Genomic DNA, 12,392 nt, shown 5'->3' on the forward strand with positions numbered 1-12,392 from the left:
CAAAAACATGGTGACCCCCCCATCACCAAAGTCAAAAACAGGGTGACCCCCCCATGAATCCACCGGCCCCCCCCAGGCCGAAGAAACTGACCAGTCCCTTAGTCTGGCTGGGACTAATAAAACTGCCCCCTTGCTGATGGGAACAAAATGCATGCCTGCCAACTTGAGAAATCACTAAAAGAAATCTCTCTGTTGCTGATGCAAATAAATGTTTAAGACAAATGGGTTACTTTGACTCCTACCCAGCTGTCAGATTTGTGTCCATTTGTGTAAGTAATTGATAGAGAAGATTGTTCTGATGTGCATCTGGTTGAAAATACATGGAGCTAGGTTCTTGGTACGCTTGTTGTTTTCAGTAGAAATGAACTGTGAAATCAACACGACATCATTGTGATGGGGGCGGCCTTTGTTTACTTTGCTATACCTAAACGCCCACACATAAGTTCCTGTGCAATGATCCTTCACTATAACCTGGGGTTAATACTGTTCCACCTTGGATTAAAGGCCATGAACCTTGGGTCAAAGGCCATGGCACGCTGTGACACAACAACATATTTCATTCTACCATGGCACCTGAAGAAGGAGCATGAGTCTAGGTAGTGTGATAGAAGGATTACTGCTAAATTTTTTTGATGACTTTCTGTGAATTCATGTTCAGATGACAAAATATTGCTAATTTACAGGGAACAATTTTTATGAATACAACAGAAATAAGGCCTTGATATCTTGACGATTTTTATGTACCAAATGAAATCAATTTTAATTATTCGATTAAATTTGATATCAGATCTGTTAGTCTTGAAGGAGTTCACATTAAGGAACTCATTCAGGAATAGACAGCCTACACTGTCTGTGGTTCAGGGTACATATGCTTTACCTAGAAATAAATATATTTCCGTAGTGAGGTTGGGAAACTTTAGAGATGTTCAAAAACGATAACTCACTTTCATGACCCCTGAATGACCTCCGCCATATACTTCTGATTGTTGCCGTTTGTATGGGTCAGCCTATCTGTCAATAACTATTTCCACCTATGACATAGATTGAAACATCTTTCTGGGAAGTATGTTAACAGATGAAACAACTCTCATCATCAACTGAAAATAACATCTTTATTTTACAGATTTTCAGTGCAATAAACATTGCTGAAATTGACAAAAAAGTGCTCTACACAAATACAAAGCATCATATATCAAAACTTTGGTAGTTTAAAAATGTTTTCTGTAAATTTTTTCATGGTTTAGACTGTGTAAAATATCACTTGTCTAAAGCAGCATGCTTTCAAACTACAGCTTTGTTTTTACATACATTTTAACAACAAGCAAGATCTACCCTTTGAAGTCTTTTTCCTATGTGACCTTTGACCTGCAGATATTATCCTCTGTAAAGGTTGAAAATAGTCAACAAAATACTGTTTTTCATGCATTCAAAAGAAGCATTATCTTTTGGATACAAATGAACAATCTATCCTTTGAATTCTGACCACTTGATCTTTAATACATGATTTCCTCCTGAACAGGTTGAAAAGGACTGGCAAAATATCATTGTTCATGCATTCAAAATAAAGCTTTGTTTTTCCATACCTTTGAACAGCAAGAAGGTTCTAACCTTTAAACTCTGACCCCTTGATGACCTTTGGCATGTGGGGATTTCCCCTGCACAGCTTGGAAAAGATTAACAGAACGTTGTTGTTCAAAAATGAAGGGATGATAATATCCTTTTATGTCCATAAATGCACTTAAGATGATGCAGATATTTAGCTAGGATGTACATCTTGGCTGAACACTGGTCTTGTACATTTTTTTTATGACTGTGTGGGGAACATCTCATCAGTATGTGGTAAGAATTGACTCATTCAGGATCTTTAAGTTTTAGAAATCTGAAGGATGCAATAAAACAACCATGAGTCTAGCATGACTATGTCAAAACAGGTAAAAGAAATCAGCAATAAGTATATTAATGTAAAAAGTAAATACAACTTGGACGGATGAAATTTCATATTCTCAAAAATAGGCATTTAAGATTGAAAATGTGTACAGGCTCAACATTTAAATAAATTAAATGAAATTACTAAGTTACAAATTTTACATGGCTCAGCTTAGCTTATATTCGCCCCCTTGTTGAATGGTAAACAATCATGTATTACATTTCTACAACAATGTTTCAATTATCATGCATATTCATATTTCTGATAAAAGCAAGGGCCATTGGGCACTAGTCAAGACTTCAGGAATTTCACTTCTGAGAGACAAATCTTGACTTTGCATTTACATTATACAAGCAGTTTTAAGGGCCAAAATAAAATATATGGAAAAAGTATGTATATTTGGTATTGATTTGCAAGGATATAATTGCTAAAGAAAAATGACATTTTCAGTTATATAACTTGGTACCAAGCATTACAAACTGTTATTTCTGTGAAAATTGGGAAGGTTTACAAATAATTCTGTACATATATGATAATACTGTGGCATTTTCAAGCTACAAAGCTCTGCAAGAACTGATAGCTATATCCGATAAAAATCTCATACATAAATTCATCACACTATTCTTCAGGAAATCTGGTGTAAAAACTTCATGCTTTTCCATGGTGTAAGAACAAGGAACATTTTGGTCTATTGTTAGCTACATTTTGGCTTATTATTGCTACATTTTGGCCTTTTGTTTGCAACAATTTGTCCTATTGTTTGCAACATTTTGGCCTATTATTTGCTACATCGTAGTCCATTATTTGCTAAACTATTGAGGAATAAAACAAAGTTTTCCATACATTCAAAGCACAAGCAAGGATCCACAATTACCTTACTTCAACATGTCAATGCAAAGTGATATCTCTGACTGTAGGTCAATATAATAAGCCTCATAGAATGATAAGAGTAAAGTAACAGTCTATTTGGCCCTATTGGTTGTGTGTGCAGTACATATTGTCGCTGTGGAAAGCTATGGAATCAGGGAAGGTTATGGGATCATACATTTCCCTTCACTGCAATCATTCAACAAACACTGCCTATATCATCTAGTGTTTTGTGCATTGATGAATCAAAATTGATGGAGTTTGATTTTGGCGCAGAAAATATATATATGAACAAAACTTTGTCACTTCAAGGGATAAGAGTGTTCACATCTTAAATTGTACAAACACTGTGACAGCAATTGCATATTTCCCATAATTCATTGATGGGGTCAAAGGGCGTGAAGCCCAGAGGCCTTTCCAACAGGGCAGGACGCACAGCACTCTGCCTTTTCCATCTCTCAATATTCAGCCTCAGTACATACGAAATCCTTTGCACGGATGTAGTGGAAGTTTGGATATGGGAAGTGCTAACATACCACATCAGATCACAGCACACATGGAACTGAGATTATGGTTGGTGGAAAACATGATTGGGGTATTAGGGATTCACGTCAGAAATCCGGAAGATCTGAGCGGAGGAAGGAAGAGGCCACTGCTGCCTCTTCCGGGAATATGGGACAATGACGGACTGACCGGCGCTAACATCCTACTCGGACTGTGCAAGGAACTGCGGGACTGCATCAGGTATAGTGTCTGTGGTTGTGGACTTCCCAGCATGGTAGATGGCATGGAGTGTGTTGACTGTTGAAAGTTGATGTTGAATCTTGTCTGTTGGGTGTTCTTGACTTTCTTGGTAATGGCACGGACCAGGTCTCTAGCGTGCTTCAAACTGTACGCTGCAAATACAGACAGAACTTGTAATTTACTGGTCAGTCACTGGCTGGAAACATTTCAACTATTTTGCCACTACATGGTCAAAAATTATTAAACTTAAACTATAAATCCTTCATTGTAATTTTCTTACACTATTGTTACTTTTTCCATAATGTAGGACTAATCATTTTTTTTGTGCTAATCTCACTGCATTGAGTTCTGAAAGAATGATCGAATCTGTCATGTTTGATTAAATATGAAAATATTGAAAATTTTTTAACCGAAGATACAGTTCTTTTTTTACACTGCTAGCTTGCAATCATAGCTTGCAGTTTCAACACTGGGTATTTTTTAAGCTTTATAATTAAAATTGACGTCATTATCAATGACTCCAATCATAGACCCTCGAGAAAAACGGGACAGGCAACTGCTATAGAGAACAAAGGGTCTATGGGATTAGCAGCGTGCGATCCTACTTCGAATAATTAAGAGGTGTTAATGGACCCAATCGACTGCACAACGTCCAGTTCATGGACACGTGCATGCGGGTATACAGTAATAATGTTTTCGGATTACAAGTTATTTCGGATTACCCGCAAGTCCATTTTTAGAAAGAAAAGTGTTACAACATTTTTACAACTTGAAAATGGTTTTAAAGTACATTTTACATATTGGTAGCGAGATTCGATGCAACTAGAAGTCTGCAGGGAGTTAGTATGTTGCTGAAAAGTGACAAAGTTTCGAATAGAAATCCGAAACACATATCGCTGCAGTTCCATACTTGACAGCAGTTGACATCACAGAGTTGTTTACATTCCGCAATTGTCCGTGTATCTCCGAATTTTCCCTCGTTTTTGCAGTTTTTCAACCCTTGGAATATTTTCTGTGCAAGGAGTGCTCCATGATTCGGTAAAGTATGTATGTTAACTACTGAAATATTGTTGTTTGAAAACTGTGAACTGCCAAATTTACGAGGACAGCGTTCAGCTTTGTGTAAATGCATGTCTATCTTATCGCTTCTGACTCCACCATCCGTTGGAGAATCCCGATTTATCGCAAAGTTTCTCCTGATAGCGAAAGTCAGTGTTACAATGTATTTTCTAGTACTTTGCGGATGTAGACATGTGTAGCTTATCCGAACTTTGGTGTTTCTTTAGGCTAAAACAGTACCAAAATGTTAGAGGTTGTGTATTTGAGCTCCGATGGAGTAGTCATTTTTTGTGTACCCTGATTTTCGTCAAATGTTGCGTGACAGATGAAATAAAGGTCAGATTTTTGTTTCGCAGGACTGGGGAAGTGTAGACCTGTCTAACTTGTAAATGTTTGTTGTTATCGGAGATTTTTATGGTAGGGAATGTAAACTTATATTGTCGATACCTAGCAAGAGTTTTCTGTAGCGTCTATGGCTAAATGTACACTGTTTTTATCGTCTGTTTTTTCCCGTTGGCTTCGGCTAGAATCCAAAATGTGATCTTCATCGTTACCAGAACATTCACCATGACTGGTATCAAAAAATAGCGTCAATGATATGACACTGTGCTCCTCAGTGCATTTAGCGGTAGGGATGCAAGGAGAGGGGTGTGGGGAACGTTGCTGAGAAAGATGCAAAGAAAGGGTTGAAATGTGAAACTGTAATAAAACCTATTGTTTTTTTAGCAGTGAGCGTCCAGCTTGGTAAACATGCCATCTTGTACATGAAGGCAAAAAACATAATTTTCACATGTCCACCAAACTTGGAATTTGCATAGATCAACATAGATCATCCAAATTGATTTATCTGCAAGATTTTGTATGTTCCTTGCTACAAAATTCTGACCCAATTGAATTATAACAGGAAAATAAGCACGCATGATTGGACAGTGTGGACTGTGAAATGCATGCACTACTGCATCTGCCGTGATGGTGGATTGCCAGACGACCACACTGCATCAAAGAACTGTAGTTTAAAACGAAAATATAATTCTAAACAAACTTTCTTCGTGTCATTGATAGCATTGATTTTCTTTGGATATTGAATGGACACATTTATTAAAGACGTCACTTTAGCTTGTCATTGATGGTGAAATGATTTTTTGCAGAAACTTGATCGGTCCAGCCAAGTACACATGCTTACTCATAACAGCTAGCTGGACTGCGATGATCACAACATTGTTTTTTGATATTCCGATACAAAATTAAAATAATTTTATTAATCTGTCGCATTGACTATAAAGTTACAAATGTTTCCTTGGGTGTTGAAACATGTTAGCATAGTGTGTTACAAATCAACACACCAAACAGCAATGTTCATGTAAGAACAACCTGCTTGATTTCCATTGACTTTCTGGTAAATTCTTAGTAAAATTTCAAATTCAGTCTCAAAAGTTTTGAGTAAATTTCAAAATTGACTGTATTAAATTGTCAGTTATCAACAAATTCCTTTTGTATGCCAATATAGCTCATCTCAGAACCGGACATACTTATATACACACAAGATTTGGCAACACCCTGACAATTAAATAATCTTCAACAGCACTGATTTACATTTACAAATTATTCTATATGAAGTAATTCTTCAATTGCAGATACTATGATAGAAGAGTTCAGCACTGCCAAGATATGAGTATAGCACACTGAATTTTGAACCAGAGTTATGAAAATGACTGAACTGATGTGTCACAATAAGTTTCTTTTATTAAATCAATCGTTTCATTTTTTCTAAGATTGTAGAGACTAAAGGTTAAGGATATTAGTAACTTTAAACCAGGAAAAAATACCAATAAATGGAAAGGATCAAAAGAAATCAACTTATTTATTTCTTTACATGAACAAAACCAGAAAGTGACACATAATTCTAATTTAAGTGATTTAAGGCTAGTTTTACAAGCTTACTTGTCAATGTTTGATGATGAAAAGAAACAAAAAAACCACGAATAAACCTCAAAAGCAACAAAATTCCAAGCATAACATTACACGATGGTTCAGAATGTTCATTTACAAAGTTCACTCAAAATGTACTTTGAAAACGATAGTATTTTGAGTGTCAAAATTTGACAGCTGTACCGCGGCTACTTACTAAAAGTCTGTTGAAAAAGAGAAGAGTACTAAATATCGTTGTTTTTCAGGTCAACAAGTGATTGAATCAGAAACATGTGTCATGAAACAGTAAAACAACAACTGATAAATAAGTAACTTTTCTCAAGAGTAACTTGCAAACGCCTCGCCTGAAAGAAAATTTCATCCCGTTTCACAGAAACTGACTGCGTATTCGAGCGCCACAGCAATGAACGGTCGGGGATTGTTCACTTTTTAGCTGCATGATTCAGCTTGCCAAAATATTTTTATTTTGTAGATAAATAATTGAATTTCTTACTTTTTTATTTCGTTTGTTAATGAAAAGTCATTTTAATATTTTTAGATGCTTTAAAAATTTCAAAACCCGCTAAAAAGCGACTATTTGGCCAAAATTCAAACGAAAAACAGGAAAACCAAGCTCGAATCATGGGCTATTTCTCTATGAATACTCTCAGTCTCTGTAAGCTTACGCATGTTACTCTCGCCGATGCACGATTTTTGCATCGAAATTTTTCACTCATTTTCGTTGGTATGACTTTGAAACTCAAGGAAGCGATTGAGAAGAAAGGGTTACCTGAATTATTGAGTTTTTTGCTGATAATTTGCCAAATTAAATGAGAAAAAACACTACGCAAATTTCCACACGCCTTTCATGTTCGTGTGGTACAACATGTGATCATGGAGGTAGTAGGAGACTGAGGTTTCTTGCACGGTCGCGCCGATGAAATGGGAAGCTGAAATTTTCGCTCGTAATTTTACAAACGAAATCGTAAATCCACTCAAAACTTCGTATTTTTTTGACATATTTGAAACCCATGAGGAACGTAATTCATTCTCCCCTGCACAGTAAAAAGGAGATCGAAACGACATGCATGTCAGGACCAAACGCACGCATGATGTCCGTCAACATCCATCAATCTCGTAATTTACACTGACAGAACAAAAACAATATGATCGAGCATGGACGTTCTAACGTAAATGCATCATCGTCTATCGCATTTTCATGTAAGCCAATACACTCACACGTACGCTAAAGTTCAATTGTAATGTCAATTCAACACGATCTGGTATTTTCGCTGATAGTGAGCGTGCAACGTGAATGGTATGCCATGGAGGTATGTTCTGGTCGTTAAATAACACTGATCACGTGGTGTGACAAAATAGTTTTACGGAAGTTGTTGACGGAAATGACGTCAATTTTGCCTCTCCCAACTCTATAAGCTTCCTCAGTTACGTAACTTCGTCGCTAAAAACCATACAAATTCTCTGTGTCTTACTCGGAACGTGCCGTCCAAGAGAAAAGTGTACATATTCAGAACGTCAGTTTGATCGTTAATGAGATTCAGTGTTAAGTACGAAGTATTGTTGTCGGGGACCGCTTGGCAAATTAACTTTAATATATTCCACGATAGATCGCACAAAGAAACCTCAGCAGTTGCCTGTCCCGTTTTCTCGAGGGTCTATGCTCCAATCTGTGATATGATGGCCAGACTTAACATTTTGAATTGTGTAATTTTCTGTCAAGTATAAAGTGACCTTTCAATTGCTGATGTCCGAAACATGTTTAATATTTGGCTTCTGGAACAAGTCTTTGATGTTGCCTGCAGATCTGGAGTGTCATTGTCATTATATAATCTGGTGTTTCAGTATGGCTTGCCTCAATCTGATTAAAATCAAATGTAGAGAAGTTGACCTTTTTGCCTTTGCTTTTACTGTGCAGTTCTCATAAGGTCGCCTCACCACACCTGATCCGCTGTCATAAAGAGACCGCAGTCGAATCTAGGTGGCGTTTTAAAATGCAATGCTGCAGTCCATGACAGCTGGCAGATGCAAACTTCTTTCTGACTGATCAGGTGTCCTGGCCGATGAATGAGAGTTGAACACAATCTCTTATGATAGTAGCCATCAGATCTAGTGAGGCAACTATCCGCTAACTATAACAGCAAAGAACAGGCAAAGGTGGAATAATGGCAGGTCACCACATCTGATTTATCAGTTAGGCTAGACTATACCCATCATACTACAAACTGTAGAATCATGTAAACAACTTCAACCTTGAAATAAGAAATACTTAAAGAATTTAGAAAGTGGAGGACATTGTTTGCTTCAAGAAATATTTTGATTACTGCAAGATTTGACAAGACGGTTGTATTGTTCAAACACCACAAGTACATACCTTTGAGCCTTGCTTTCATTTCATCACTGAAGTATGGACACTCGATCCACTCATCAAAATCTAGGATGCAGTCAAATGCCGTCAGACCTTGGATGTTCTTATGTCTTACATTAGATCCTAGTGGTCAGAGAAATGCAACAGTTAGCAATATAAATGGATAGGAAAAGAAAAAAATTTCTCATTCAAAATTATTTTATTTACTTCAAAGGTAAAATATTATTTGTAAAGAAAAGGAAGCACTCACTGGACCTATACACAAACACACATACACACACACAAAACTTTATTCTTGCTACCATAAATAGCTTTTGCCTTGTGGTAGGCAGGCAAACTACATGATATCTAAATACTTTGTGGGTAAAAAGTTGACCTCTTACCACAGCATATCTCATAAATACTTTTAACATAAATGTAATCACTGTTATGGTATAAAAAGTTCTGTTTGTTCATGAAACTAGGTAAACTCATTCATCTTTTCATCTTTTCAGGCGTTTTTGCCATTACATATAAATTCGTGAACAACCTGAAATTCTACTTTAGCTTCTGTAGTCTTGTGTGTTTTACCAGAAGAAATCCAATATATTGAAAATATGGTTGACCCCCTGACATTTTTATGACTCACTTAGGTGGCAAACTCATATTTGAAGAACCCAGAATTGTAGAGTAAGAAGTCAATGAAAATGAACAGTGCTTTCAAGAGTTTTAGGGTAAATTTCATCGTGCAGTTTGGTGTAAAAGAGATAATTTTCCATATAATTCAAATTGCCAACAAAGGGAACTTTTCTGATTTATCTTAGCTAGTTCAACCTTATTTTGCTGTGCAGAGGTCTACAAATAACTGGGAAAAAAGAGGCCTTACCAAAGTTGTGTTGAAAAGATTGATATCATGTAGTCATGCGATTACTTGCATGTTATGAGAATACCTTATTGAACATTTTATTTTCTTTGCATTTTCAGCATTTTTAATGAGATAATTTTAGTCTTCTTTTTACCAAATATCGTTTGAACCAGAAATACACTTATGACCAATGGTGAATTATTTATTACAACATGTCAACACCAATTCCCTGAGACACAGGAATGAAAACACTTCAAACTCCTGTTATGAAGGTACAGCTGATAGAGTACAAGGAAGCAGCCAAGTTTTAAAAATTTCTAGTGTAAAATATCCACTTCCACTGTGGGACAAATAATAAGTCCAAGCAGCAAGACAAAGACCATAAAGTTGTACAAGTACAATTAAAAGAATTTTAGTCTAAAGTTTTTCACATTCTTAGCATTTTCATTCTGTGTTTAACTGCTTAGTTTCTACGCGCAATCTGTAAGGCGTGTTTCAACACTCTGTATTTGAAAGACTGGGGTGCGTGGCTATGTGTCGTATGCATTGTACATTGTTGACAAAAGGGAGTTCAGGTCAGGACATGAATTCAATTGTCCACAACAACAAGGCACGCCGTACATACCACAACCCTAGAGATCATCACAATCCCAGGTATTTCAATACAGAAAAAGGAAGTAGACCCAAAATTTAAAGGTGACATACTGGTTATGTGCAGAAGCTTGCGGAACTTTTTCAAATATTATGGTACACTTTTTGAGGGGGTTTACAAAAATCATGAAATCTCCATAGTTGAACCGTCATTTTATAGAAAAGGGACACACAACGAAAGTCTTATCACACTCCTCATGTGCGTTTTATTACTCTATAAATCACTTTTACTTCTACTGTGCAGTTGGGGTAGATTTATTGATTGCTCACTTGAAATGATGTAAAAGAACCGTGAACAAAGCATGTAAGTGTACCGTAAGCTCCTTTACAGACCAGACACAGCAATAAAAAGAATTCCTTGCATCTACTTGAAATTTTCCGGTAAATGTTAAATCACCGTATGACTGTCCTTGGCCTACAGTGCAGTTCAGTTGGGCTTGACTTCAGCCACACAACAAATTGATATTAATTTGCTCACCCCTATTCTCTAGTAAACAGGTCCACTCTCACCATTGATAACAATGGGTTTGGGCCAAACCATGGTGGTGAAAGGGTTCACAAGATTAATGTCATGGTTATATTTACGATATGTAATTTTTTATAACATACAATCATTTGAGGTTAGTCTTGCCAACGTAACATAATTCAGATTAACAAATTGAAACTCACATTGTCAAAACATTGTACAGCAATAAAGAGCATCATTCTTAAAACAAAAGCCATTAGTTGATTGAGCTGCCTATTATTTGCCATCACACAAAACACACCAAAACTCACTGTAATTTTTGGCAGTTTCACAGCCTTACCGTTATCAATGAGCACACTGGCCGAGTACATATTATTGGCTTGCATGGCAAAGAACAACGGTGTACACTGGTCGTCATTGAGTGCATCCACATCAGCTCCATAAGCCAGCAATATCTCTAGGATGTCTGTAGGACCAGTCATGCCGGCTGAGTAGTGTAAGGGCCTGTGTGAAAAAAAGTTAATGGATCAAAAGTGAAAAAATTCTAAACTTATCAATATCAATGGAAGTGCAGTTTAAACTTAGAATGTGGCTCAGGGACCAATATTCCCACTCTCAAATGTGTTTCTGATCTCGTGCCACTTGCTGGGGACTCATTTTAAAGTTCTTGAAGAGACACAAATTGTCACTGTGTTAGTTTTTCAAAAATTGAAAATTTTATTTTTCCCCGTAGATTTCACACAGGGCTGGCAGCCATTTTGAATTTCAAATATTGGTAAATGTTAGTAGATTATTTCTCTACTAACAAACTTTGCACAGTGACCCCTGATTTTGGTTCTCAATCTGATGCGAGATCAGTTAAAAGTTTCACTGAGGGAAGTTTGAGCAAAAGCTTAAGTCTTTCACTTTTTGAGGTGCGTACTTCCTTAAAGATGAGCCACAATAGGGCATAGACCTCACTGGTTAAAATAGCCTAGAGTGATGAATTGTAACTGTATGAATGTACGCTCTGTGTACACATTGTGAAACTACCCTAATTTTTTTATGTGGTTGCTTTTCACTATACAGAATACCATGAATCCATACAGCAGCCTTAAGTTTCTGGAAGTCCCCCTACACCCCCACCCAATAGTCAACATTTCATGCCTTTTTGAATTTCCAACGTCCCATTGTTCAGGAACACAAATACACAGCATGGAATCAGAAAACAAATTCTAAATAAATACTTTGTAAGAACTGGTGCTTCGATGAATCATGAATTGACTAACTCCTGATACTTATTTGTTCATTCATTTTCTATCTTCATGCCTACATGTTTATTTAGTTCCTCCTATATATATTGACGGAAAATTAATGATTTGAATTCCCACGACTGAAAATTCAGTCTTGAAAAGAATGTCATCATCTAGAGACACACCGTAGTATAGTTGCTAAAAAATCATTGCTATTTTGAGTTAGATGTCTCAGCAAGGCCTATTATCTTTGTTGCTTGTCCCCATGCTGAAAACACTTTCACAATGGGGAGGGGGACTTTGTGAAA

At 36.7% G+C, this 12,392-nt stretch overlaps 1 protein-coding gene across 1 annotated transcript in view; it reads right to left on the reverse strand.

The window, feature by feature from the left end:
- Window positions 1-1,093: 1,093 nt before the first annotated feature.
- LOC139136765 (uncharacterized) overlaps window positions 1,094-12,392 on the reverse strand; it is a 35,487-nt gene continuing 24,188 nt past the window's right edge. The window contains exons 24-26 of the mRNA XM_070704594.1: window positions 11,193-11,356; window positions 8,898-9,014; window positions 1,094-3,690 (exon numbers count right to left, since the gene is read on the reverse strand). Coding sequence (XP_070560695.1) covers window positions 3,401-3,690; window positions 8,898-9,014; window positions 11,193-11,356 — 571 coding nt within the window. The 3' untranslated portion in view covers window positions 1,094-3,400. The remainder of the gene's footprint in view (window positions 3,691-8,897; window positions 9,015-11,192; window positions 11,357-12,392) is intronic.

The sequence above is a fragment of the Ptychodera flava genome, chromosome 1, assembly GCF_041260155.1.
Source record: "Ptychodera flava strain L36383 chromosome 1, AS_Pfla_20210202, whole genome shotgun sequence".
In the NCBI taxonomy this organism is placed as follows: Eukaryota; Metazoa; Hemichordata; class Enteropneusta; family Ptychoderidae; genus Ptychodera; species Ptychodera flava.